Source organism: Teleopsis dalmanni, chromosome 2, assembly GCF_002237135.1.
Source record: "Teleopsis dalmanni isolate 2A chromosome 2, ASM223713v2, whole genome shotgun sequence".
In the NCBI taxonomy this organism is placed as follows: domain Eukaryota; kingdom Metazoa; phylum Arthropoda; class Insecta; order Diptera; family Diopsidae; genus Teleopsis; species Teleopsis dalmanni.
The window spans coordinates 79,615,374-79,639,241 of NC_051847.1; the positions used below are offsets into that span (position 1 = coordinate 79,615,374).

The window sequence follows — 23,868 nt, forward strand, 5'->3', positions numbered from 1 at the left end:
GAAAACATTTTTTAGAAAATGATTAAATTTTCTTAAATCATTCGACTTACGTTTTCACAGACTTCATTAATTGACTCAATAATGTTCCAAGTTGTTGGTAATTTTAGTTCGAGCATACGAGTAATTTCCTCTTTGATGCGATTTGCAACATACTTTGTATACTCCAGCAAACCAAGCTTCTCATAGTTTTCATCGGAGTCTTTTGTATAGAAATCCATTGTTTTGTCTAACAAATCATTAATGAATTGTTTCTCATACCGGTTTGTACAAGGTAAGTTCAATGGATTTTTCTCTCCCATACTTTGTTCAGTAAAATTAAGAATTGCGTTTCGTAAAAAGCTTTTATCTATTTTGTTACCAGAACGGTCCATTGCCAATAAATTGAAAACCGATCTATTAAGAATGGGAAGAGAACTTTTTAAAATGCGGAGTTCCCAAATTTCCATTGCTGATTTATAAAAATCCAATGGTTTCTTTTTAACCAGCTTTTCGACATTGTTTATCCAATAGAAATGCACAGGGGTGCAAATAGCTCCCAGTACCTTACTACTTTGTTTGTATTTGTTCGCTTCCTTAGTATATTGTACAAGGTACTCTTCATCAGTCTTAATAACGTAGTTGATATCATATATATCACGTACATAATTATGTAAAAATGTGATGACTGCTAAAAAAATTTCACGACAAAACGCAGCGAATTTACTGCTGGCATTGACATCATCTACCTCCCAAGTAATGTTTTCCTTGAACATGGTATACACTTTGTTCTGCAATGACATATACAAGTCCACATTTACATCCTCCGATTCATAAATGATTTTGATACCAGCGACTAACTCATCTACGGTTTGGTGTACTTTTGGTGTAAGTGCCATTTTACAGTTAATTTGCATCCAAAGATATGAAAAATTAAATGATAAAGTTGAAGACTGAAAAAATTTACAATAAATTAAAAAAATAAAAACTGTACTTTATTTAGTTACTATAATTTAATTCTATATAAAATGTTAACTGATTTTATTTTTTTCCAAAATAAACAATAAAATTGATTGTTAGAATACAGCATAGGCTTAGATAAAGTTTATCATTCCAAAAAATCTAACTTTAATGACCAAGTCCAATAGAATGTCACTATCTAATATAACATCAAACATATATAAGTACGTAAGGAACAAAAACACGCGATTATGACAGTAATTTTTTTTATATTTTTTATCACTTTATTCATATAGAAGCTCTTTTTAGAGCCCAAAATCTATGTTCATGCGTTCTAACAGGACCCACCGACTAAAATTATCAAAATATTTCCCAAAAAATGTAAAATCAAAAAGAAATTCGAAGTTTTTAGTTTACTCATTTTTAATCACTTTGACAGTTTCATTTTAAAAGTACCGGACGATGATTGTAATAATAGGGACTGCTGAGAGAAGTCTTTGGAACCAGTTTCAGCCAAGTTTCCGAAATGAGAAATTATTCAAAAATAAATGAAATGAGAATTATAAATATGAAACGTATGACACTTAAATTTTATAAGTCCATTTAACTTTGAAAACAAAATAGCTATATTTAAAAGACCAACATGTGTTGTGTTGTTGTAAGAACCGATTGGATTGTAGTCGTTTACATTAAAATACCGATAACTATAGTAATAATGTCTCATCTTATAATGTAGCCAGGAAGTAAATAAAATGAGAATTATAAGCTTCATTTAATTTGTATTTCTCATTTTTGTTATATCGCTTAATGATGCATTGTGTAATATGATATATAAATTCAAAAATCAATATATAGAAACTATTTAAATAATTAATTTAATTGTTAATTCAATTGACAAATACAAAAATTGTTATCATTTTTATTGTTGTTTTTGAAAAACTTCTTCCTTTTGGTCATAAAAAAAATAAAGATCTAATTTATTCTATTCAGCACTTAAAATATATAACATGTAAAGATTATAAATTTATTATATTTAATTATATTATATTATATATATTATATATTATATTTTATTATATTTATATTTATTTAAATTTATATAATATTTAATTTATTATATTTAATAAAATTAAGTTTTAAACCAAACCATGAAAATAAAAACTGATTTTTATATATGTATGTATGTATATATGTATTTTTTATTTATTGTTTTTTTTATATATGTATATATGTATTTTTTATTTATTAATTTTATTATTAGAATAGAAGAATATTCTATCTATAGTAATGGAAATAAATGAAAATATTCCGTTCAATAAAAATGAGAAATATTGGTTTTATTATATTTATAATTTTTGTTTAATAAATTTTAATGAAGGCTCATTATACATAATAAATATTTAATTGTTGTTTTAATACAACAATAAATAATATTTTTTTACTGTAATATTATATAATATTATTAAAATATAAATAATATTTTAAATTGTTGTTTTCTTAAGCTTTTAATATAATGAAGTAGATTTAATTACTATCACTATTTATTTCATTATTAAAAATTTTTTTAAAAAATGTATTATTTAACTACTGACCAACTAGCCCATTAAAAAAATAAATTATTATTATTACGTATTTAAAATCCGTAAGTTATTATTAAATTTTTAAATTATATTGGTTTTGCAATTATAAAATTAAGTCATACGATGAATTTAACTAAAATGATATCAGATCTTATTAATATGAAAATAAATAATATATAACTAAATAACGAAATCAGCAGGAAAGAGTAATGTAAAAGTAATGTAATGTAATGTAAAGTAATGTTTTAAAACTATTTATCAAACAGAATTAAGATTTTTTACTTCTTGAAACAACTTGTATTAAAAAACCTTTATAGATAAATGAGAAGGTGTTAGACTCTGAAAAAATAGAGGATTGAAATGTACGACATTTAAAGTTAAAATAAAGTTAAGGCATGTATTGTTCTATTGTCAAGGATTGAACATGACTTGAAGTACATTTACCAAATACATTATTCTTTTCTAAAGCATTACAAAAATACTATAGCTGAGGTTAAGGTAGAAATTGTGTCCAAAACAAAAAAAAACGCGTACTTGAAAATTGATATAAAATATGTCAGTACATATTCCTATCAAGGTGGGGTTGTAGCAAATCATTATTGTTTAAAGATGTATTTATTGATCGAAACAAAGTTTTTTTTCTTTATATCAATAAATATTATTGATACTATATTGACTTTTGAAGTCGAAAGTATAGTAAATGCAGTACAATATTTGTAGTTCTAAAAAATTAATTATTTGGTGTATGTAATATGGTAATGTGGGCATACATTACTATATTACGTATTATTATTATATAGTATTATAAAAATACACAATAGTATTTTTGACAAATTAAACCTTATAACAAAACGATCTACGCTTGATGTCGAATCTAAATACTTTATTTTGAAGTGTGATATTAGTGCGATTTCGCAAAAACTGTTGACTGGCAACATGGAACAAATTGATATTACAATTGCTTGAAATGCCCCACATAGGCTTTATTTGTTTCATTTTTAATTTTGTTGTTATTTTGACATTATGTAAAACTTTCCATGTCAGTCTACCATCTATATGAATACCGAGATACTCTATCGAATTACTTTGAGAAAAAGCAGAATAAGCGTATGAAACCTCACGAGCATTATTCGACTTACGCTAATCCTTGTGCGTTTTAATACAGCTTTAGCTCAGACTATAAATGCTAAGAAACTTCGAAACTTAATAAGGTAGATACTGTAGTAGTTGAGTCATCACCATTTTAACATTACATTTTGTTACTTTATTCACGTATATCAGAGAAAACAGTGGCAGAAAACGCAGCCGGAAATATCTGCATTTAATGGTTACATAGAATATGTTCCATTTTTTTTTTGCTGCACGTAACGTACTATTTCTTCATGACTTAATTAGTATATGATATGATATGGTACAGTAGTCATTTCTTTATTTTAAAAAAAATATCAACATCTCTGACAGCGTTTGAAATGTTCACATGTGGAAGATTAATAAATAATGCAGTACAATATACTTCATATTCAAAATTTGTTCTAATTTCAATGACTTTTGTCGCAGCTTCTTTAGCTAGAAGAAGATCAAAAATCTTTGGGGCCTCTTCTTGCACTGACTTGACCAAGCTGTCATCCTGCAACATTAGAGACTTAACCAAGTTTATAGAACTCTCAGGTTAGGTTTTCTTTACCTAATGACGGAGTCATTACCTTTTTCGGCGTTGGTTGTATACTGATCTTTCAATTTATGTACATAGCAATACTATTCCTGTGATACCACAATGGGTCATTATTTGAGCTTAAGTAGGCTTTTTGGTAACAAAATTAATAATATTAATTACATATAATATTTTAATATAAATTTAATATTAGTTGATTAAATAAGAAGTTAATTTTTACAATAACTTACTTTTGACATTAAACAAAAGACTTAAACAACAAACTTTAAATAATAGAACTTTTTAAGAATGCACTAATAGTATATATAAAAAAATAAAAATTAATTAAAATTTTATTGTGCAAACAATTCTTATTTAATAATTATTTCATGCTATTAAATTATAATTAAGCTTAAACAAATGTAAAGTTTAAATAGAAAACGATACAACGTGAAATGCAATTTAAAATATTTTGAAAAATTTTTAGAGCACGACGAAGATGCTGTATTTGAACATATCAAACGTGCAAAAGATTTACACTTGCAATTCCTAAAAAAACCAGTTAAGGAGACTTTATTTACAAAAAAAATAGTAGAAAGTAGTAAACAGTTTTGAAGAAATAGTTTTATCAAAAAAATTGATTTTGTTAAATATTGCTGGGAAAATAATTTACCTATGTGACTTTGGTTTCGAAAGTGAAACCTCTATAAAGTAGTGATTATATAGAAATATTCATAAATGAAAAAAAAAAATTCAAAGACATGTCTTACGATAGCATTTTATTTACACAGACTACTACTTTTTATGTTGGAGACAGATACCCTGAGTTGTATTGCATACCACCTCGATCGATGCACGTAGGATATTTCCTACTTGTACTGTTTATGTACCATTATCGTCAAACGACATCATAAATACTTGGTTGATGTTTTTCAGATTTTTTTATTAATTTACGAGCATTTCACGCTTTAACTTTAACCTTTAAATTTCTATATGGTTTTATACAAAAATTTCAAACATTTCCCTCATATGTGTTGAACATATTTTTGGACAGATTGTTTAAGAAAATGCCATAAAATATTAAAATAATTGTATTTGAAATATTTTTATTTACCCAAGTGGTTTTAGTAGTAAATTTTATAACCAATAAGTCTCTGATGTAATTCAGAAATATGAAAATTTTTAATTTTATTTACCTACATAAAGGAAATTGTTATTAACTGCATAATGCACTTTATGATCATTTGATGTAATAAGTAAATAATGTGTTTACATATTTTATGGATACGTTAATTAAAATTGAAATATAGTAGCATTGACTATAAAATTACTGTTTATCTATTTTCAACATTCAAATTTGATATGTTCATATAGTATAAAATAGAAATGTCATAAAAAATTCTGATCCTGTACTGAATATTTCAGTACAGTAAGTTAAATCAGCAAGCCCCTGAACCAATAAGTACATAAAACTTACAAACATCATTTTCGTAAACAAATTATTACATTCTCTAAGATTCTTAAGCATCTGAGTAAAAATATTACTACTTATCATTAAACAACGAATTATTCCTGCTCCCCGTTTTGGTTTCAAAAACAAACGCGGAGTTTCTCAACAATGATACCGTATATTTAATAATCATTTGCTTTTTGAAAGACGTCGAGTGTTGATTGGTGCAAAAAAATACTCAAAACACGTCTACACCATATTGACAGATGACGAAACATGGATCTATGCCTATGAGCCCGAAACCAATAGCAATCCATTGTTTGTGTCATCTAAAATGAGCAAAACCGATAAAAGTTATTCACAGACGGAGCAGATCCAAGCAAATGAGCGCATCTTTTTTCAGAAAAACTGATTATCTAGTAACTGTAACACTTGAATAACGTAGAACAGTCACTTCTGAGTAGTAGACAACCATTTGTTTACCGGAGATCTTCAGAGAATGAAGAAAAACCAATCTTAGAAAGAATATCATCCTCCACCACGACAATGCGAGTTCCCAAACATCAGCTCACACAAAAGAGTTTTTGAGCACTCAAAACATCAACGTAATGGATCATCTACCTTACAGTCCTGACTTGGCACCCAATGCCTTTTTCTTGTTCCCAAACATTAAAATAATTATTTTTTTTTTATTACTACGACTATTTACATCATAAACTGTGGATAATTTTAGATTACAATTTATATGGCTATTCCTATAGTGTTTTTAAAATTGTTCGTAGAACCTTCTTCTGAAAACGTTGATTATTTCGACGAATAATTATTATTAAGCAAACAGACCATTGAGATATTTGTAGATACAAACTTTATAGTGCAAAATTGTTTCAAAAATTGATTTAGATAAATACAAAAATGCATTGATCATCATGGAGAATACTTCGTAAAATAATAAAACCATTTCCACTGGTTAACTATTGTTTTCATTGTAATGAAAACAGTCAAACTTCCATAATTTGAAGTAACATTTTGGAAAGAAAAAGTCTCAACTTATGGAGACTTCGAGTAAAAGAATTTTTTGTGATTATATGTAATTTTCTCTCTAAATCCTGTTGCATTGTATTTAGTTTTAGTTATAGAAAATTCGAGTTATAGAAATTCGAGTTATGGAAGTTTGACTGTACTTAATATTTCTTTTTAACTATGAGATCTGGCTATATCACATTGAGGAATTATTTTAAAACACAGAAAAATGAAAAAGCGGCATTTATTATCAATCAATAGCCATACTTGCAGTCACATTAATGTTTAAGCTACGAGGGCGGTTTGATAAGTCAGTGACTTTTTGAATTTCCGGCGCAGTTACTCCAAATGCAACAGTGCTGTAATCTACCAGTTGGCAACTTTATAATTTTGAGTGAGCTACGTCGTTCAGTTGGTGTTTGATAGCCGTTCAAACCAGACAACCTCGTGAATTTTTACGAAAATGGAAGAAAGTGATGTCGTGTGATGATTAAGTATTACAATTCCAAATCCACGAATTGTGATAAAAACTGCTACTCCATCCAGCATATTCTCCAGATTTAGCCCTCTGCGATTATTTTCTGTTTCCAAACGTAAAGAAATGGATGGTCGGCAAGAGATTTGAGTCGAATGAAGAAGTCATTATCGAAACAAACGCGTATTTTGAGAGCTTTGAGAAAACCTATTACTTGAAGGGAATAAGAAAATTAGAAAAACGCTGGACTAAATGTATCGAGCAAAAAGATGATTATGTAGAAAAATAAAATGTTTATTTGCCTAAAAAAATTTGTTTTATTCAAAAAGTCACTGACTTATCAAACCGCTCTCGTATAACTAACTTCCTTTCAAAAACAACGAATTTCTGGCTAAAGTCATACTGGTAAAATCATTTGCTGTAAAGTTAATTGTATTAAATTTGAATATAAATCTCAAATTTGTTAGTAGTAAGATTTGAATCTATAAAAATCATATTGTTATATGATTTTTGTTAAAAACCTCTACTCCATTAATAATAAACGTTCGAAGCGACATTCTAATGGCTTTGGTCGGTCTTGGCCAGTCCCTTATATTCATTTATATATGTTGCGTAATATTTTGAAAGTAAGCTGAAGTCTGAATATCGTAAAGCAGTTTAGTCGAACTGCTAAATTAGTTAAAGCACTAAAACTTTAGTTAATACAAGTCAGTACTGCCTCATGCTTTTTGTTTGGCCCGAAAACAATATAAACAATATAAAAATGTTTGCAATAATAACACAAAAACTTAGTACAAATTCTCCTCTCCCAAATTCAAAAAAAAAAAAAATAAAAAAAAAGAAAAAGGAAAAAAAATAAAAAAATGAAAATGAAATGAAATACTTTACAAAACAGTTTCACAATAATTTATCGCATGTATGCCAGGGTCATGTTGATTATTAGCTATTTTAAATGCTGCAATTGCTACTGCAAAGGTGGCTGCTTCGTTCAACAACTAAACCAACTGAAAATTTGAAAAGTGCAACAATTGCAACAATTGCAGAAATAGCAAAGTGCAACGAAACCATTTGGTTTCCGTTTTGGTTTTCTTTTTTACAAAAACAAAAACAAAAAAAATGTTGCCAACTTTAGCGTGACTGACTGTAAAAACAAACAGTAGAAAAAAATGCACAACCTAAAAAGTGTATGACATTTACAAATAGCATCGCTAAGAGATACACGCCACTTTACTGTGTGAAGATACAGTAAGCAAAGTGTCAAAACGGTGTCAAACTCCAACACTAACTAAGCAAAAATATCGGTTTTCTTCTGGTGACAATGCAATAATTTGACATGCAAAGATTCTAAATGCAAACAACAAGAATTTGAATGTAAGAATTTTGCATACGAGTGAATGCAAGTAGATTTACATGCAGTTGCATGTGCTTCCAACATGAATGTCCATTGCATGTGTGCCAAGTATTGCAATGATTCAGACACAAAAATAAAAAAACAAATAAAAAATATTTGACAAAAAACATACAAAAACTGCATCTCATTATCAACACACAATTCACTACAATTGCACTCTCCTCAAAGAGCAGTTGAAGATACATTATCTTAATTTGTCAAACGTTGGCAAAATCCGTTTAGACCACTTGCCCGTTTGTGTTGCAGCAAATGTTGCATGCATAATGGGAATTGCATCTGCAATTCGGCACGACTGTTTTTGTTAGTTTTAAGCATTTTTTTTTGGTTTTATGTTGTTTTATGGAATACACAATTAGCATTTAGTTAAAATTTTAAGATTACTAAGTGGCCATGCATCAGCACTCTTGACTTTTTGTTGGTTGTAACGTTGGCATAATGACAATCATTAATCACAGTTTGTATGCAGCTACCATCTTTCTGCTCTGTTTTGTTTTGATTTGGGTTCATTTTGTAGATTACTGAAAGGCAGCACTTCAAATAGTTTTGTAAAATGTAACTAAAAGGTATATATGAATTGAGATTTCTAGCTATTTGCTAAAGGCTAAGTATGTTCAGCAAACAGTCAAGGTCATGCTAGAGTTTGGAGTCGATCAATATACCTTAAGCTCTTGCCTCCAAATCTTAAAGGTACTTAAAGTACCTAAGCGATACTTAAGTATCGAAAAGGCGTTTCAATAATGAAACAATTTGTACTTAAGTATCTAAAAGCCATTAATTATTATTGCATAAAATTTTAATATTTAATGCCACAAAAGCGGTTGCAAATTATATTAATTCAGTTGAAATTAATTTGTAATTAATATAAATTTCAAATCTAAACGGAAATAAAAAAAAAATAAAATGCTGAAAGTTATGAAAAATCTCTTGTTTGTACACAAAAAGTTTGAAATTAAAAATAATAATGAAAAACACTGAACGCAAATATAGCATTTATATATACTATATTATTACAATAATATTCAATAAGAACATTGGCTTCACAAATAACAAATACAACACGTAAAAGATTAGATGTGCTCACATTGAAACTTAATACATCCCCCAAAGATATATTAAAAATGGATAATTTAATAGTCTTTTTTCACGTTTTAACTTTTCTTTGGACATGAAATCCATTACGATAAAACTCATGCTTTTCAACTCTATCTTTTTGCTCCATACCACAACATAGACAAAATGTCATAATTATATTAATCACAATGAAATATAATTACTTAAACTAAAATCAAAAAAAAAGAGTAACAGAAACAGTGTCCTAAAAACAAACATTTGAAGAAATAGCCGGATTTTTTTATGACTTCTATTTCAATCCCATAATTAACACTGCAAACACCACAAATAGTATTAATAACAATTTAAATGTTTTAAATACACTTAATACCAATAAAATGTTTAATGACGTAAATGAGCAAAAGAGAGAGAGAGTGAGAATAGGGTGGTAATACTAATAGGGCAAATAAGTAATATACTTATCCTAATAATAGTACATATCGTAAACTTTTCGAATAGCCAAGCTAACATTAAATTTCCATAACAATTAGACAATACCGGGCTTCTCTTAACCAGCTAGCTAGGTGTGTCATTTTTCAGCTCACATAGGAATCTGGACACAAGACCATATCAGGCAACTGTAGGGCTGAAGAGCGTGCCAAGGAAAACACTTTGTTTCCTAAAATTCATTTTTTCAGATATTGGTGTTCTACCTGCAATGGCTAAACTGACAATCAAACATAAATATCTAAGCATAGCTGAACAAAATTGAACAGATGAACCCTGCAATCACATCTCCAGATTAACCTGACCCAAATTGGCCAAAAAAGGTAATAATCCGTTGCTTTAACTAAGACATATGCTGTTAAGCACAACGTTATCGGTACTGACGGGTGGCTGCATACCAGGAAGACGTGCTATGCAACTGGGTCTACACTATAACTTTTGTCATGGTTGTGGCTCTAAATATGAGGATGAGGAGGACACTATACGCTACCTCTTGTATCAGTGTTTATATCTTCTAATAGAAGATCTAAAATTTTCGAGGTCTCTTTTCTTACCAACCTCACTAAGCTGTCATTAAAAAAATTGGGAACTTGCTTAAGTTTATAGAATTGTTAGAGTAGTGCATAGGGAAGGTCATACCTTTCGACTTTGCTCGTATGAACAACGATAATCTGTAGTCCTACAATAGGTCATTATTTAAACTCAAGTCAGCTTTGTACACAAGGTCGCCACTCCAATCTAACCTTATAGATAATTTTAATAGAACTTCACAAATTTAAGGAAATATGCATCACCCACAAAATGCATAATTATTGTTAAACTTATATAAACTTAAAATATTTAAATTTAGAGCTCCACAGGTAGAAACTTACTAGTTTCTTAATAGTTCGTAAAACACGAACGTAATAGTAGCATTCTACACCACCAGTGAAATCTTAAAGCAGGATATCATCAGTCCAGTAGTACCACATGAAATAAAATAAAAATAAAAAATCAATCATCCTAACCCATTAGCTTATGTTAACCCATTAACCCTAACCCATTAGGATGTTAAAATTCGTTTTTAAGATTAGTTAAAAAAAGCGTTTCAGCTAAAAATTAAATTTTTTTTAAATCTATATGATATAATATTATAGTTCAAGCAATATAATTACTAATACGCTATTTATTTTTTTTTTTTATTATTAAAAAAATTTTAGCTTTGACTATCTCTTCACATTTTTGTATAGGAACATTACTGTTATTATTCTACACTAAAAATTAACTAATTAAAAACGTTCTCAATAATTAATTAATTTTCAGACAAATTAGTATATATTACATATATAATTATTTTTGAACATTCAATTAATATTAATGTTATATTAGAAATAAAAGTTCAAATTTAATAGTATAAGTAACTTAACAATGATTTTTTCTTACAGTAACTTGCTCCTCATTACTACTTCAATCAATTAAATAATAGCCACATTTTAAATGCAATCCAACGATACCGCGAAACCTACAAACCATTGAGTAAGGCACGTAATGTCGGTAAAAAACAAGCCACCGGTATTGGCAAGCACCGCAGATAAAATTGATTACACTTCTGAAGCGGCTAAAGTAAAACGCACCCGCGAGCAAGCCTATTTCAATTCATATAACTTTGATGCGATTGAAGTGCTACCATATGATGATGATAGTGGAGCAGCTCAGTCTAATGTAAGAGGTAATCAGGAACAGTCTAAAAAATCGCTTCCAAGATATAGTCAAGCCCCAGCAAAACATCAACCTACTCAGCCACTTAAGTTCAATACTAAAAATAAACGCTTCTTCCAAAACGTATCACACTATGCTGCCAGTGGTAGTAGTGAGAACAGCAGTCATTCCAGCAGTAATAGTGGGGATAGTTTTTATTCCGATGCACATCAGGTATACTTGCAGCGACTTGGTGCATTCTTTGGTACCTCACACAGTACAATTAAATTGGATAATTCTACTGAAAAGAAAGCTAATGTAGCTAGTAACTGTAATATTGTTGCGGTAACTGATGCTGATGTCAATAGTCACGCAACTCAAGACCATGAAGTGGTTCAAAGTGATGTGGAAAACAATAAAACAGCTGATAATGGAAATTTTTTACTACCAAGAGCAATGCTGAAATATCAGAAGTAAGTTAAACTATATATATTAATTTGTTTGCTATGAAAAAGAAATTTTTAAATATTTTTTAATTAACTAAAGTAGAACAATCAGACATAAACTATCCTTTTCTCGGCACTTCTTTATTCAATTCCGTTATCATATATATATCACAGGAATTATCAATTGACAATCAAGCCTTATTTAGTTTTATTATTACACTAACTAAATTAAAGCTCAGGACTTTCTATGGATAACTTATAATTTTAATTTAATTTTAATTTCTTATATATACATTATCCATTACATTGACGATTGACTTATGCAGTAATCGCGAAGATTTTGAGGTCCTATTGTAGATACGAACAAAAGTTTTTTGAATTCCAGCAAAAATGCCGTTCTTATGCGTATTAGAATACTAATGAGCCACTCTGCTACTATAGCGATGCTTTAACATTGGTGGACTCTAACAAATGGACTTAACAAAAGTTACCAAAACGTCATAGAGATAGAATTTATTCAACACATTTTTAGTGTGTTTATCCAAAAATATACATGAATCAATTTCTATATTTAGGAGATTACTTCTTCTTTATATGGCAGATATAGACTTATCGAAGCAGAAGAGGTAGAATTTATAAAAACCTTTCAGTATATTCATTCATTAATATAGACGAAGTGATTTCTATGTTTAGAAGATTATTTCTTATTTTTCCTGACAGTTATAAAGAAGGAGACTTATCGAAACTCCTTAACTTCTGGCATATCAAGGGGTTTAATTAGGATAATACACGAAGTTATAATAAAAATAATGGCTAACCTAGCAAATATCCCTCTACTAAAAGTGCGTCACAATGCGCAATACAAGTTTTCCAACTAAGTAAAAAACTCAATAATTGTTTTAACACGATAGGTGTCTTTAACCTAGCCTTCATTTTAGCCTTTCCTTTTATAGGTTATGAATTATAAATTGATTTAATAAAAAATATGTATTGTAATATTTTTATATACTAAAGAACAATGCTGCATTGGGATGTGTTTGGCATGTGCTATTTTTATTATTTCTAAAATCAAATATAATCCACACGAGTCTATTTTACTGATGTCATAAAATTCTAAATTAATTAGGTTTGTTTATAGGTTATGTATTGACGTAATCAATATTGTAGCTAATGAACTAACATGGATTTTAATGTTATTGATTCCAGTTCTGTTAACATAATCAAGCTCTTTTGATAAATAAAATACAATATGTTTAGTTGAAGTTGTTTATATGTTTATATACAAGAACAAGAACTGATTATAATAAATAATGCCTGTAATAAAACAATAAATGTTATCTTTGTTCATGATTTCAGCATAAATAAAGTCAATTAAGTGTTTTAATTTGTTTAAAACTATGAGAAATATATGTAAAACTTTCTCAACTGGAATCTTCTAAGTTCTTATAGGATTATATTTAGTATATGATTTTGTAATTAAATTTCTATTAATTTTTTTAATAGTCGCCCGTGCGACTAGTGGAGTAATATTAGCATGACTTTCTAAGCATTAAAATCATGCAAAAAATAATGCCTCTACGAAAAGAATAGTATTGAAATTTAACAATTAAAAATATAATTAATTAATTAATTCAATTATTCTACAGCTGGATTATGATTTCGTTCTAATATAAACACACCAAGTAAAATTGTTAATAAAAACTTTCATAGCAAAAAGTAACAAAACTCCAGAAAAATATACCAACAAAAAAGTCAAGTACGGCTTTGGATCAGTTGATTAAGGTGCGCTGATTCTGAGCTTCACATTAGGCAGGACCCAAGTTCGAATTCTGGTACTTGCAGTCTCAAAAATAATTATTTACGAATAATTAAATGCAAGAATTATTTCCAAGACCACTGATGTTGGGTACTCGAAACAGTACCTAATACTCGAAACAGCTGTATAGTCAGCCAAAAATTCAATTAATTAAAATAATATAAAATAATAAAATTTTTGTTGCTGTAGTTCACTACTGTTCGAAAAAACCTCTTTATTTTTAATTTATTTGAATTTGTTTAATACTATTATAATTTACTATAATACTTCTTCAGCTTTGACCTTTTAGCTTCTTATGATACTTTATTAAGTATGCGATTTCCTAACTTAATTTTTACTTTTTCATTGCGCATTCTGATAGATACCTTGTAATACTTAAAACATAATAAAATAAAAATGAAAAACTTTAGCATATACCTAAATTATTACGTTAATGTATTTTTTTTTTTTCATTATTTAAGAATTTAAATTTTCCATATCTGCAGCAATTGCATAACTTTATCACATTAAAGCATAAAATACATTCATTAAATTCCATGCATGCCAGCACATACCTAGGTCATTAAATATGCTCTTATAAATAAACCATGACCATACTCAATAATCCATAGTACAGAAAAGGTGCCCAATACTGGAAACAAAACAACCAAAACAATTTTTTAGTTGGCCTTGCATTCCATTCTGAGGATTTTGAATGTCATGTTGTGAACAAATTGTATGCAAAAACCATCGAGCATGTGAACTTGCGTTTTGCCAAAAAAATAAAGTTAAGAGCCAATGTCCAAAAAACAATAAAATAAATTACAGTTGAGCAAAGTGCAAATTAAACCAAATGAATTCATACTTAATAGTAAGACAATAATTGAAGCCAAGCTTCAATGCAAGTGTATGATGTATATATTTTCTGACCATAAGAGTTATTGCGCATCATGACTTGCTCATCTTAACATATTTCCAGCAGCCGAAATCATTGAAAATACAAAGCTTAATTATTCTACCGTTTTATGCTAGCCACTAGTCACTAGCCACTAGCCACTAGCAACTCTCCACTAACCACTAGCTACTAGTCATTAATACATATGCCTCCAACCAACAAAGCAATTCAGCATCCCATATGCTGAATGCCATAAAATCCAAACTCAACAGCAAATAATGATACGTCAAGCAACGGAATTTTTTCCTCTTTAGAAATTTATTGGCCGCGATAAAGAATCTTAGCTGCCAAACTCACAGCTTCTTCAATTAAAAAAACATAATTGCTAATTGTGCTGCAGGTGTAGTGTATGATGAACAGATACTTTTTTTTGTGTGTGGCAACACTAACACTGCCTGCAACCGGTATTCATGCTCGAACGCAAAGTTGCAAATAAGGTGAAGGTTGCGTATGGGCGCCAGAGTGGCATGCGCTTGTACCGCTTTTCAAGATGCAACTTGAACTTCGATTCAACACGCAGATATGCAATTCAAAACGCTACCTCAGTAACCGCCAACCAGAAGAACCATAAAAATGCATATCAATAACAAAAACTGCCAACTTCATAGGTGCACTACATCCAAACCAACAAAAAATAATAACAAATAACGTGAATGAGGTATCTGTATCTGTGTTTGCAAGCTGAGTGCTGAGTGCTGAGTGCGTGAAGCTTAGAAAAATGCATAAATGTGATGCGTCCGAATAGTAAGCGTCAATATGTTTCGATAATCAATTAGTAATTTATATCTCACTTCAGTTGAAATACTCTTAATTGTAATATTATATGCAAATTATATACATTTAAATTTTTTTATTTGCTAATTGACTTTGGTTAGTTGCCATTTTTATGGTATTTTCCTTGTGCCATTGTCAATGCACTACGTGATTTGCGTATTCTTAATTTAAGAAATGAATAAAGCAAATAAAGGTTATAAATAAAAATTTAATTTATGTTCGTGTTTGTTTTTTTTATTATTATTTATATAGTATGAAATTATGTTTTGTTTATTATTTAATAGCAAACATCTTCAAATGACAAACCACTAATGACTAGCAAATAAATATCTTCAACCTAACCAAGCTTCTTAGGCCATTATGAAATATTTTTGCAAATAAATACTAACAGTTGAATAAGTCATGCTTTGGCCTCTTCAATATGTCTGTTTGGATTATTTATAAATTAACTTTATAAATGTTTAAGAACTATTCATTTGTATGGAAAAACGTTTAAACCTTTCGAAAATAAAAAAATCAGTAATTGGTTTTTATATAATATAAATAGTTAGATTGTTGTAGCAACGTGTCTCCTTGAGTTCTTAATCTTAGAAACGAAAAAAATTACATAGCAGCGGGGATGAGATGAAAGAATCCATTTACAATTTTAACAAAAACTTCGTTATATCTATATAATTAGAAGATTTATTAACAGTAAAATTGAATGATAAATTCTAATGTGGACAATAAGTAAAATCTTGATCCGAGAAACGAAAAAAACTGCATGAATGCGGTGGCGAGATTTATAATCTTAACCAGGATATAAACTTTGCTACACCCATTACCAATATTTTTTTAAAATGAAATTTAAAATATCAATGTGGAAAATATATGAATTTTAATCGGAGAAACGAAAAAAATTATGTGGTAGCGAAGATAAGATGATGGGTTCCATTTACAATCTCAGCCAAGATACAAGATCTTAAAGAAAATTCTGTCTAAACACTATGTGCAGTTAAAAAATTTTGATGTTTTAAAGACGGTTTAATAAGATAGCGTAAGTTGGAAGTAAGTACCGGGATATATATATATAAATACCTTTAACTGTTAGGGCAAGCGTAGGATCGCAAATATTTACGGGGATAAAAAATCTTCAAGAAAACTCACTCCGAAAAAGGACATACTCAAATATACACGATTCTATTTTTATGTGTACGCTTTTTGAGAACTGATTATAGTGAAGGCAGGTAATTCAAATTATTCTAAAACCTTCGCATATCTATGTCAATATAGCTTAGTTGTCGAGCGTTTTTTTGTTTCTCGGATAAAGGAATCAACTTCGGTGGTAAAAGCACGTTTGTATGAAATATCCTGTTATATCTGTGGCATCAAAGCACGTTTGAATGAAATATCCTATTATATCTGTAGCATACTTCGATTTTAATAATTATTATATGACAAGTATCTTCTTGTCATACTAATTGACACTATGATATTCAGCATTCAGTATGCATGTTGTCAATTAAAGGTAGAAGAACAAGAAATAGAATGGGCCGATACTCTCAAATACCTGGGTATAACCTTTGATAACTAGCACTCCTGGAAAGCACATTTCAAATCCAAACGAGCTCAAGCTGCCCGAATATTACACTCCCTTCACCCGCTCATCAGCAGCAAAAAGCTCAACATAAAGAATAGAGTTAGCATATTTAAGCAAATTATTAAACCAGGACTACTCTATGGCAGTATAGCGTTTTGCCAATCGCCAAGCTCAACTTTAAAAATTCTTCAAAGAGGGCAAAATATTGCCTTAAGAAAACTGGTTAACGCCCCATGGTATGTAAGACGAGCTGATATACACAGAGATATGAGAGTGGATTCAATTGAAAAATACATTAAAGATCATGCTCTGAAACTGTTCAATACAATTGACAGTCACAATAATCCAACTCTCAGTATCCTAAAAATACAGCGAAATTTGATAAACACAGGCAGATACAAAGCCATCAGATCCATCATATTATAAAGCCCCGTAAAGCCCCGTATTTAGTGTGACTTAAAACTGTCCACAGATAAAATAGAGTAAAGGTGCTGATTCACCAACTCAGACATCTGAATATCAGTATCAATTAATATAATCGAAAGATAGCTAGATTTTTGATTAATTTTTTTGTTTCTCGGATTATTTGCTATAATTAAAGCACATAGTTGCAAAACACTCTATAAAATCTGTTACATCAATAACTCTAACAATAACTCTAAGTGTTATAAATTGATATTTATGCAGTATTTTTATGTTAGATGTACTTTTTCTTTATTTGCCAATTCGATTTCGAATATAGGTGATCAGACACAGAATATATGTCAACATAAATACAAGTTTTTATATACACAAAGAAATAAATTTAAACTACTTCTGAGTATTCGTCCCCATTTCTGGACGCATCTATAAGGTTACTAACATTTTTTATTCCAATCCATTGCCTAATATTTCTTAAACATGAACATTTTTTTTCGACTGATTTCCCGTTTTATTTCGATTTTAACTTACATGATTAATTGTATCAGCTCGTACTTATTCTTAGATAAATCAACAGGAAATTCGGGCTTAGTAAATTGTTCTTATTTTATTAGGGTCTTATTAGAGTGAGTTGTAAAACAAACTGTTTTATAGTTGAGCCCATAGTTTAGATCATGGCTGTTCACACCAGATACGATCGCGAGTTAATACAGATTGAAGGGCCACTGAAACAAGTACTTACGCCCATGGTTTTTTTTTGGAGAAAAATAAAAATACGTAAAAATAAATATATATTTTTTTTTTTGGCATACTATAAAAATAAAATAATGTGGTTTTATCAAAATATATCAAGGGAAAATTTGTAGTAGTTTAAAAACATGTTGCGAACCGCACATACATTAGCCGCGGGTCGTATGTGGCCTGTAGCCTGTCCAAAGCACAGCCCTGGTCTATATATATGTTAAGGTATTTTACAGTCTGACATGCTGAAAAATGAGTATTGTTATTGTAAGCCTATGGGTAACTTCCTCTTCTACTGTTTGGCTTTAGTCTAACTAGCACAGATTTTTGCACGTTCAACTTTATTATTTATATTTCTACTATAGATATTCAACTTTATTTTTTATATTTCTACTATAGATATTTAGATGCTTTAGCTACAGTTTTATCGATAAGTTAAGTGTTGCATCATATATTGTAATATTAATGTTATTCGAAATAATGACTGTGTATTCGCAGTGAGCATTAAATATTATTTCTGTTAGTCAAGAAACATTTTTTCTTGGAAGACAATTAGAATCGATGCCTTGATACCTTGAGTATATATCAGAAGCATTCGTAATACTTAAGACAAAAACAAATGTATATATTTTGAATGTAATAGCACACCAATTAAACGTGCCAGTTTAACCAAGCAATATTTTTCATAGTTTTTTGACAACATTGACACGTGTATCTATTCGAAGGCAATTAAAGCAATTTTTCCGCCCCTCATAAACGGTTTCACATGACATGTAATTATATATTAACAGTTTATGTTTCTCATGCTAAATTCACGTACTATCAAATTTATAATTGATACCAACCGAAACTGAAGGCTAATTTTATACAATTTTAGCATAATTAACTGCAGCATACTTAACATTTTTAGCACTTAATAACTTCTAGTCAGAAACAATTAATATCAATTATTGTGGCTTGTTATTGTTTTATTATTTTCTATACTATACTCGTATACGTATGCTAACGGTTAAAAACGTAAAATATTTTAATTAATTTGTGCAGAAGAAAAAAGTGTGCAGTTAGCTAAAAAATATTGCAAAACTCATGATAACCTTGCAGATAGATCGCATTACAAACTGCGAGTACATAAGCATGCTAAACGCATCGGTAAACACCAAAAGCTGCTTTGGCCAACAATATTTCGCTGCCAAAATACGCATAAGCCGCCTGGAACGGGTATATGGCGAGCACATGACAAAAATTAACCTGAAATAATGTAACTCACTTGGCAACAATATGTGTGCACTCAGCTTGGGCAAGCGATATGATGATGCTGACCTAGTCAGGTTGTATGTGGCAATATGGAGTGCTGAGGCGCCAATGTGAGTGGAAAATGTGGTTTTTCACAGAAGTTTATTTTGGAAACATACGCAAACGTTAGCCTTTGCCTTAAGTATGCAACGCCAACACCAAATGCAACCTTCACTCACTGACCACATTACTAATTGGTTTAATTATGTCTAATTTTAAGGTTTAGAACGTCAACGTTGCTGGGCGTTACTAATTAGGACTTAAAGCGTTATTTGCGGTTGCGTGCAGCCTCAGCCTTTATTATGTTGCCTTCGTGCCTTCGTGGCTTCGTGCCTTCATACGCATCAAATGCTACGCCTCAATGCTGGCATTTAATTGCAAAATTGCTTGACAAAACACCCACAAATACAAGGTTTCATAACCATGGATAATTTTGCCAGTAAGATTGGTTTTCACCTAACAGCATAAATATACTTCAGGGTAGTATTCAGCAAATTTAAAATACGAAACGATTGTTTTTATTCATTGAATGATCAATTTTAATAGTCATAAAAATTAAAAAATTAATAACTAAATTAAAATAAATTACCACAATACCTTCATAACTGTGTTGTCGTAGACTATTGAAAAGAGATTTGATACACCCACTCTTCGACAGAAAGAATCACGATAAAATTAGTATGTATAATTTTATTCTAATACTTAATTTTATACTGATATCGTGTTCAATTAATACCAAAAATATAATAAAATATTCTTAACTTTTATATAATTTAATTAAATTAAACATTTAAAATGAGGCACTGACGTGGAACTCACAAGGTTCTGGGCGACCTAGTACACTGGCCATGAAGGATGTATAAGCATAGAAAAATGCAAATTAAAGTACGCAAGTTATTTATGGAACTATAGTACACCTATTTGCATAATAGAGTTCGATTTTAATTGATAACAGAGGTTTTATGCTTCACCAAGGACAAAAGTGGATAAATACATTACTGTTTATTATATGCAATAGTTTCTATTAAGTAAAATAGACTGACGTTAAAATCCAATTTAATAAAGTATTATATTAGATAGAAATATGAATAAAAAAATATTCAATTTCTAGTCTCTCTTCTACAAATCGTAGATTAACATTAGCATAACTTGCTCTATATTACGTTCCTAGATCAAGTTCTATAACAACTTCTATACGAAGTAATAATATAAAAGCATGCAACAAATAATGATTCTACAAAAGAATCATTATTCTTTTTAATTTAACAATTAAAAATAACTATAATTAATTAATTTAATTATTCTACAATTGTTTTATGATTTCCTTTTAATAACACAAAGCAAATGAAATTGTTGTTGGAGTTTCACAACAAATCAAAAAAACTCCAATTTTGAACATACAAGTCAAGTACGACTTTGGGTCAGTTGGCTAATGAATACAGACACTGAGACCCCAATTTCACAAATAATTATTTATGAATAATTAAATATAAGAAATAATTCCAAAACATAACATTTCGGGTCAGCCAAAAATGTAATTAATTAAAAATATATAAAAATTGTGTTGTTACTATTCAGTACTGTTCGAAACCTCTCTAATAAATACATTACTGTAATAATGTTCGGAAAATTCATACCTTTATCTCAGAACTATTTACTATACTTTCTTAATAGACTTAGAGTATTTCTTCCAGTCCAATTTCCTCTATAAATTATATTATTGAACCCACGTTATAGAATTACAGTATTTCTTTATCCGTTATTAGATGCCCACCTAGGTTTTCTTTGTGTATACATCAAAGCCGGGCAAACTTTTTGCATGTGTTTTGAAATCTTATTATCTTCCAAACAAAATCTACAAGTTTCTTTAGAGTCAGTGTCCAGTCATGTAAATTGATAGTTTAATTAATAGTGCTCTGTCTAAATTTCTCTAATTATTCTCTCACGTTATAAGTAAATATGACTCCCGATTTTTTGTATCAAATTTAATTCTCAGATGCGACTTTACTTTTCTTAAAAGATTCTCAACAAGCAAACTTGTAACAATTAAGAGACTAAAAGACGAACAGTACATTTCGAAAGATTACAAAAATTCACTTTATAATATATTGTGACATTTGGTTTAGAGGAATAATATATCTGTACTTTTTGAAAACGATAAAAGAATGTCAGCAAGCTTTAACCGTCAGTTCTGATCGCTCCATCCATAACTGTTCAAGCGTTATCTTGATATTCATATAATTCAGAAAATTAACATCCAGTGGCTTCGCTGACTTGGTCATGTCGTGAGAATGGCTAAAGATGCTCCAGCGGAAAGGGCACTTGAATCAGTAGTTGGAGGAAAAAAGTGTAGAGATAGATCGTGTCTCCAGTGGAGTGATCAATTCGAGGCAGCACTAACCGGACTTGATGTAAGAGACTGAAGAGAGCGCGCACGCAGCAAAGGCACCTAGAGAGATATGCTGCGTCAGTCCGAAACTCGATAATGGATTGTTATCGCCAAAGTAAAAAGTGAAGTAAATATTGATAGTAAACTAAAATGTAACAATTTTTACTTTAACCAATATCCGCCCAACGTTCGATTAATCGAACAGCAAATTTTATCACTTTTCATGGATTTTTTGTTTATAGTAGCAAAACTTTAGAGTTTATATATATCATTACTTTGAATGTATGAAGCTTTAGCTTTACAAAAATATTTTTGACTTCACTCCACACCCCCCTCCCACTCCTTACTTTAAGCTTTAAAAAAAAACATTTTGACCAATAATTCCAAAAAAAAAATCCTTGGGCGGATATGGGTTAATCAAAAAATTAAAAGATTTCTGATTTTATTTAAATTTTATTAATCACAGTTATAACTATTCACAGTTATATAAAACTGAATACTCCAGCTGCTATTTAAAAAGTAAAATATCACAAATATTTGAAATTAAGTATTCATTTTAGTTTGAAAGTAAATAAAGCAACTTTCCTTGTTATAACATGTAACTTGTGGTTTATTGATTATTAAAAATTGAAAAAAAATTAACCAATATATTGTATATACAATAGCCACCAAACAAAGTTTTATAATATATAAAAATCCTGTTTAGAACTAGTTTAAATTTATTTTGAAGTTTTAGATAACAGTGTTATGTTGCCAAATCATTGAAAGTGTTTTGTAAGAAAAATTATTTGGAAAGATGATCATTATAAAATAATAAAATTTGTATTTTCATATAAAAAATACATACAAGTTTTCAAGTATTTTATTTATATTCACTTCATATTTCTCTAAATTTTTTAATTAGCAAAAAAAGATTTTTTATCATTACAATTTATATTGATTATTGTAATTATTTATGTATCTTTACACACGTACGTACCAAGCCATATTTAATCGAGGGTTCTGCTTGAAGTAAGCAATAATAACTTTATCAATTTCCTAACCTTCTGTCATTTATTTTTATTATTTATTGAAAAAAACTAGATATATTTTATATCTTATAATGTTTTTTTATAACACGTTCAATACAAAAGTTTTTTTATATAAACAAAATAAGTGCTCATAAACGATAAAACGTGGATTATCTTGTTAACAAAAGATTAGAGCGTTTGAACATGAAAACATTATATATAGATACACAAACCTTTTGTTGAGTATATAAAATAAAAGTGTTAATAAAATGTTTATTGGGGGCAATTAATTCTAATTAATTAATTAATTTGCTATAAACTTTATTTTTAACTGCTCGTTTTTCAAGGCAAGAACTAACGTCGATTTTATCCACAGAAAAAAAGGGCCGACAAGAAAAATTGTGATAAAAAAATTAATTGAAAAAAATAAAATTTTTAAAAGATCTGCTTTAAATAGATACGATTATATTTAATTATCAGAGCCAATAATTTTATTCAAGTGGTTTATTTTATGTGATTTTTGATATATTTGTTAGACTCCGCAAGCTTTAGTAAATAATAACTAATAGTTTTCATACGGAGGGATTAAGGAAGACGCGTTAAGCTGTCAACATGGAATAAATTTTTAATTAAAAAAAATAATAGATGATGTATGTATTCCGATAGTTTATTTAATGTTTCACTTCAAGAAGTCTAATTGAAAATAAGA

General features: G+C 29.2%; 2 protein-coding genes across 3 annotated transcripts in view; one reads left to right on the forward strand and one right to left on the reverse strand.

The window, feature by feature from the left end:
- The window catches only part of LOC119679805, a 136,980-nt gene that overhangs the window by 55,140 nt on the left and 57,972 nt on the right, over window positions 1–23,868 (forward strand). Inside the window, exon 3 of the mRNA XM_038092353.1 lies at window positions 11,505–12,230. Coding sequence (XP_037948281.1) covers window positions 11,608–12,230 — 623 coding nt within the window. The 5' untranslated portion in view covers window positions 11,505–11,607. The remainder of the gene's footprint in view (window positions 1–11,504; window positions 12,231–23,868) is intronic.
- LOC119679806 (cullin homolog 1-like) overlaps window positions 1–23,868 on the reverse strand; it is an 86,944-nt gene that overhangs the window by 496 nt on the left and 62,580 nt on the right. For both annotated transcript variants that reach the window (XM_038092355.1, XM_038092354.1), the window contains exon 2: window positions 51–929. In XM_038092355.1, coding sequence (XP_037948283.1) covers window positions 51–893 — 843 coding nt within the window. In that variant the 5' untranslated portion in view covers window positions 894–929. The remainder of the gene's footprint in view (window positions 1–50; window positions 930–23,868) is intronic.